The sequence below is a fragment of the Mus pahari genome, chromosome 14 (genome assembly GCF_900095145.1).
Source record: "Mus pahari chromosome 14, PAHARI_EIJ_v1.1, whole genome shotgun sequence".
NCBI lineage: Eukaryota > Metazoa > Chordata > Mammalia > Rodentia > Muridae > Mus > Mus pahari.
The window spans coordinates 36,598,189-36,604,929 of NC_034603.1; the positions used below are offsets into that span (position 1 = coordinate 36,598,189).

At 43.1% G+C, this 6,741-nt stretch overlaps 1 protein-coding gene across 2 annotated transcripts in view; it reads left to right on the forward strand.

The window, feature by feature from the left end:
• Myh10 (myosin heavy chain 10) overlaps positions 1 to 6,741 on the forward strand; it is a 119,219-nt gene that overhangs the window by 46,256 nt on the left and 66,222 nt on the right. For both annotated transcript variants that reach the window (XM_029546082.1, XM_021211456.1), the window contains exon 5: positions 1,726 to 1,828. In XM_029546082.1, coding sequence (XP_029401942.1) covers positions 1,726 to 1,828 — 103 coding nt within the window. The remainder of the gene's footprint in view (positions 1 to 1,725; positions 1,829 to 6,741) is intronic.

Below are 6,741 nucleotides of genomic sequence, written 5' to 3' on the forward strand. Positions count from 1 at the left end.
CACGAGACGTGGAGCCCAGATTTTGGGAGTTTGCTGACTACAGTGTTTTAGATTTAGGGTAGGTCTCCCCCCCCAAATGATCGACTCGAGAAAAATCCCCCACAATTATACTCAAGATGCTTGGAGTTTAGTTGATTCCAGATCTATGTAGTCAAGTTGACAACTGAGATTAGCCATCACAGTTAGCAAACGTGAAGTGTGACTGTAAGTCAGCAAGTGAGTGGGTGGTTTGTGTCTAGGATCACCAGACTTTGGAACTAGGAGGGAGCCGGTCCATCGCCTACATTTTTCAGTTGGGAAGCTCAGAGAATAGGATCCCTCTGCCCAGCTGTAAGGCTGCTGGAAACTTGAGGAGTGGGCAGCTCCAACAGTGCGGTTTAGTATTATTCCAAGGAGAAGAGTCGGGAGTTGCTAGAGAGCAGAGTGGCAAGACAATGCACTGAGACTGCACTGTGTGTGACTAACTGCACCTACAATTCCCTGCTATAGTTATATAGAATGATTTTGTATATGTAATTTATAAAGGTATTCTTTAAATATAACATTTTAATATATGTGATTATTAAAAGAGTAAACCATTGCTTGTTTTCTGGAGACCCAAATTATTCTGAGCAGAGGAGTGAGAACCCGGGTGTGTGTCCCTGAGTACACAGAAGGGTCTCTGTAGGTCAAGCTTAGTTCATACTATGTGAGGTTATTATATGGGGTCAGACACAAACCAGCCCATGAGGTCATGGGGTCAGGAGCCCTGTGTGAGGCCAGTACCAGTGGGAATCTGCTTTGATGAGCACCAGTGCCCAGCAGGCCGCCCAGCTGTCAGGTCCTTCAGACTGCATCAGCAGAGGAGTGTTGGTTTCTGCCAGTGCTACTGGAGGTCTCAGATGCACTCACTGAGGTTGTTTATTTGGTTTTTTTTTCTTTTTCCATGACAATTCTAGTACATTTCTGTTTGCTCATGGAAGCTCTTAAACCCTAGAAGCAGAAGAAAATCTGCTGTGTATATTTTTCTATGTCGTCTCACCAGTACTACCAGTGACTATTTGTTTGGTTTTGTTCAATACCCTTTTTTTTACCCCACGACAGGGTTTCTCAGTGTAGCCCTGATAGTCTTGGAAATCACTTTGTAGGCCAGGCTAGCCTAAGAGATCTGTCTGCTCCTGCCTCCTGTGTGCTACTGCTAAAGGTGTGTACTGCTACGCCCATCTTAATCATATCCTTAAAAAATAATTTTCTTAGGCATGGTGGCTTAAGCCTTTAATCCCAACATTTGGGAGGCTGAAGCAGGAGGATCACTGTAATTTCAAAATGCTAGTCTCATTGTAAGTTCTAGGCTAGCTAGCCTTGGCTTCAGTAGCAGACTCTGTTTCAAAACCATGAAAACAGTGCGTGTGTGCTCATCGAAATGGTGGGAAAGTGAAAGATAGGCAACAGTCAATTCTCCTTAGCAACCCAGAGCTCATTTCTAGTGCACATTTTTAATGCATTCTAAGAAAGAAAACAATTTCCAAGGTGGTTCAGTGGTGATAACGAAGTTTCTGAGAGTTGATAATTTAAAAACAATAACACATTTTCTTACCTATTACTATTGTTACCCATACATTTTCTCCCGCTTTCTCTCTTTTTCTTTCCCCAAATCTTCTGCTCAGTTTCATGTATCAGTTATAATTTTGGAACACATGTGCTCAGCTCTCTTTCTAAAGTAGCTGGTGTTGCTATTTCTTTTAGGGGTGAATCGGGTGCTGGGAAGACAGAAAATACCAAGAAAGTCATTCAGTACCTTGCCCACGTTGCTTCTTCTCACAAAGGAAGAAAGGACCATAATATTCCTGTAAGTCTTTGTGTTGTTGCATTCTGTCTGCATTTCATTCTTGTATAATAGCAGAGGCAAACCAGGCGACAGCAGCTGCTCCATACACTGCTGGCAAGCAGCTCCTGGCCACATACCCAGCCGACTCACTCTTCCTCCCATTCAGGAAGAGCCAGGCAAATACAAGGAAATTAACTAGGCTTTCTCAAATGGGAATTATGGCTGTGGCTTGAAGCCCAATTTATAAATTAATGAGCAGTGCCTATGAAGATTTATGTCAACCAAAGGAGTGTCTGTAAATCATTTTAGTGGTTCTTCCATATTACAGAGTACCTATGGCTGCTGCCTATAGCAGTTCTGGGGTGTAGGGGAGGTCTGTGGGAGGAATCAATAGATGATAAAAAGATAAAAACACAAAATATGGGTGTCAGTAAGGCCTCTCGGGTTTTTGAGATGTTGTGGTAGTTTTGGCAAGCCTGTGTGTGCCAGCCAAACCAGCTCCTGCTGCCTGCTGACTTTGTGCTTTGTGCTAATGTCTGCTTATCTGTTTGTAATGAGCAGCAGGAGTCGCCTAAGCCAGTGAAACCCCAGGCAAGTGATTTTCTTTGTGCTTCTCGGTCTTGAGTGCCTGCGCTGATTTCTTTGGACAGAGCCTCTCCTAGAAACAAGTAGCACTCTTGGCTCTGAGCGGAGTCTGTGCTGAAACGAGAGTTAATGCTGGAAATGTGTTGCTTCCACCAAAGCAGCATGCGCTTGTGCTTTCTTTCCACGCGTGTTCCAGATAAATCTGAGCAGTTCCCCTCTTACCGTAACACTGAAGTGCATGTGTACGAAGTCTTTAAGCTTAAGATGATTTCATCTGTCATCTTAGGTGGAATTATCTTACTGTTTAACAAGCACATGAAAACTTTTGTTTTGTGCTGTACATTACATTTTAAATTTGGGATATGACCTTGAAAGTTGTACCCTTGGGGACACTACATTTCTGTTAAGTTTTTATGGCATTGTATAATTTATGCCTGTATGTGTGTTTTAGCCTAAAGGCTTGCCTTGTTGTATTTAATATTCTCAATAAATTAGAATTTTCTTTGTGCTGAGCTACATTTTAACCCCAGAATTCCCAACATTGAACAAACTACAGACCAGAGCTGGCTTCCATCCCTTGCTTCCTGGGAGTCCCTGAGGAGCAGGACATATGGCTTTGGACATGATCCTCACCAGGGCACTGCAAGAGCTTTGATTTGTCTGTCTTCCTCAAGCATGACCATGTCGATAATTTAAAGCAAGAAGCAGTGCTGTTGAATCATGGTTGGTCTATTAATATACACATAAAGGTCATACAGACCTACATAGCCGCCAGAACTGTCACAGGTACTGAGATTCGCAAGTATCTTTCTTAACATTGAAGGTGATAGAAACTGTCCATCCCAGAGCTCTGTTTACCTGTGAAGGCCTGTGATGCCCTTCGTGACTTCCCCCCACGCCATCCAGGCCAGCAGCATAGCTTGGAAAAGTTACTGAATGAACTGTCATGCTATGGGATATGTAGAGGCATCTTTGGTAGTTGGAGGAGGACAACACAGACAAGAACCCAGCTTTCCTTTGTGCATTTGAGGTGCACTCTATGACCTTTTAATCTGCCTGAGCCTGGGATAGCATTAAATAAGCAAGATAAGGAGTTAGATTTTCCAGGTTCTTTGAAACATTGATATTTACATTTTGTTTTGATGCCATTTTAAACTACAGGGCATTCCAGTTGTGTTTGAGTAGCATGCATGTATGTGAGACACTTGGATGCCTCTGGAGTTCCAGTCCATCCCTGGAAGCAGCTTTTCCCAAAGGAGGAGGCTGCTGCTTTGAGCTCTGCTGTCCCTGCTGGGTTGCACGTCTCTGCATGTGCTATCTATGTACACAGCCCCAAGGTTGCCTTCCCACATTCATCGCTACCTCAGTCAAGTTGCTAGTAGCTGTGTGATGTGTTTAGCAATGTACAAGTATTGGTTCTTAGTTGCTCTCCAACACCCTTAAGAATATGAGCTTATATAGTATTCCCCTGGTACCTTGGTGAGACTGGCTCTAGGCCTCTCTCCTTACGCTCCGCAGATGCCAAAAGCCTCAGATGCTCAGGTACCATATATAAAATTGAGCCTATGTAGTCTCTTGTGTAATATAAGTCACACAGTATTTATAATGTCTGTTACAATATACATGCTGTGTAAGTAGTTGATAAATAGGAACCTGTGCAGAGGCTACTCTGCATTTTTGGTTGAATTTGGGGGTGCAGAGCCTGCAGAGGACTGACCTTACAGAGTCACTATTTATTTGTTTCATTTTTTTTCTCCCAATTTCCTTTCTACCTCTGGATTCTGAATTTATACTGAACTTTGTTGGCCAAATATTGTAATACAATCCATTCTGTACAATTTGTCCATTTGCATATATTCACAGCCACACAATTCAGCATCATCACACATGTAGGGCATTTTCATTTTTCTGTCTTCCTACAAGAAACCCTTCTCTCCTGGCAGTTACCTCCCATTTCCTCCTGTGCTGGCAACACCAGTCCACTTTCTGTCCCCTGTGTATGTGCCTTTTCTGACATTGAACATGGATGGGGATCGTTTTCTGGCCATTCTTTCACTAAGCATGTTTTTGAGGTTCAGTGTACATTGTATCATTAGAAGTACAATGTTCTTTTGTCATGGTCTAAGAACATTCTGCTGCATTAAATATGCCCTATTTCAGTGTCCACTCAGAAGCTGGCAGGCACTGGCTTTTAGTTTGGGCTGTTGTGAACATTTGGGCACTTGTTTCATCGGGACAGTGACTGCTCTCAAGCACACACCTAGAATAGGATTGCTGAGTCATGTGAAAACAACAGAGCGATGCCCGAGTGTTTTTCATCCACACGTGGCGATGTCCACACTTTTTTGAGTATAGCCACCCAAGTTGTACAGCTGCTCTTTTATAGCTTCCTTGAAAATATGAATAAATAAAAGAAACATTGGTTTTTAAATTCAAGTTATAAAAGTAAACTTTAAGCAAAGATTTATCTGTGAACTTTAAGATATATTTTATAACATAATTGAAAGTTATATTTGGCTTTACGCCCTTGGTACCACCCACCAGGCAGCTGTGAGCATAGTACCACTGTGGGTTTTCGTCTAACAGGTCGTTCAAAGGCCTTACTGCGTCCATTGCTGCTCCAAGTCACAGTGGGGCACCTGAGAGTAGATTTGGAAATGACTAATTTTTCAAACTTTACCTCCACTTAAAGCAATGCCTTCGAGCCAGTGCATCTGCCTCTCGGCCGTCTTCAGATGACACTGTCCTTCCTCAGTGGCCTAAACTGCCTGAACTGAGGCAAAGGTGACAAAGCAGATAGGGAAAACTAGACCCTGCTGTTTGAAACTGGAATCTGATTTTTCACCTTCGTGGAGCACTTGTGCTTGACCCTGCAAAGTGCAGTGGATCCTTGCCCCATGGCTCATCTTCTACCAAGGCTCTGTTGTATACTGTAGAATAAATAACACAAGGATATAGTTGTCACCCATGATTGGAAAACCTCAAAACAATATATAACTAAATACTTAGAATTTTGGAAATGATTTAAATAATATTTCCCTCCACATCTGTAGAGAACATCTGTTGTTATATAGAATAGAAGCAAAGATGGTAGCTTTCCTAGCTCTTGTTGGGACAAAAAATTGTCATTGTTCACTGCTAGTTTTTAGAGATAGAAGTAGCATTTATATAATTAATTTACTAAGTATGACTGTGATAGTAGTTTTAAGATACTAGCTATGTAAAGCCGGGTGTGGTGGCACACGCCTTTAATCTCAGCACTCGGGAGGCAGAGGCAGGTGGATTTCTGAGTTTGAGGCCAGCCTGGTCTACAGAGTGAGTTCCAGGACAGCCAGGACTATACAAAGAAACCCTGTCTCGAAAAACCAAAAAAAAAAAAAAAAAAAGATACTAGCTACGTGTAAGATCTTTCTGATGTCTCCGATGTCTTAGGAGAGGAACAGTCCCATGACACCATTAGTAAAACCAGCAGCAGTGACACAGAATCCTAGTCTGCATATTGATTTTAAAGCCGCAGCCCCGATCTCAGGCCTGCATTTGGGTCACCCCCACTCCCTTCCCAGGCACTGCTAGAATGCTTTGGGGCTTCTTATACATCGCTCAAACATTTGCCCGGGTGAGATAGGGAAAGGAGACAGTGAAATACATGTGACCCAAAGAATCCCTGTTGCCATGCCTAGGGATGGGAAACCAGGGGTCTTGTACTTGTCTCCCCTCTAAATTAGGAAAACACCTTAAAAGAGATTGTCAATCTTCTTCTTATCATAATTTGGAAGGATGGTGCATGATTTTAAGGACTCTGTATTTCACATCTCTGGCTCATATAGGCACCTCACTGACCACAGCATCAGTTTCCCTGACAATTTCTGCATTCCAATCCCACAGACTGAATTGAACAGCAAAGACAAGAAGGGGCCTCTGGAGAGTCATACAACTGGTGCAGAATTAGTGTGCTACAGCATTGCAAGGTCTCAGTCATAACACACTGAGGGAAGTGACCGCTCACAGAATAGTAACAGTTTTCCCTGTCCCCCAGCCCTGCAGTGTTAGGGGTTGAATCCGTAACCTTGCATGTGCTAGGCAAGCACTCTGACTCTGACTACATCCCCAGCTGATACCAGACCTAGTAATAATAGCTTTCAGTAACCTCATTTAGTTCAGGAGTCCAAACATCTTAAGAAAAGTTAACGGCTGGGAGTGGTGACACATGCCTTCAAATCTCAACAGTCAGGAGACTGAGGCAGGTGGATCCCTATGAGTTGGAGATAGTAAGTTCAAGGACAGCCAGGGCTACATAATGAGACCTTGTCTCTAGAGAACCAAAAGAGGGAGGGAGGGAGGGAGGGAGG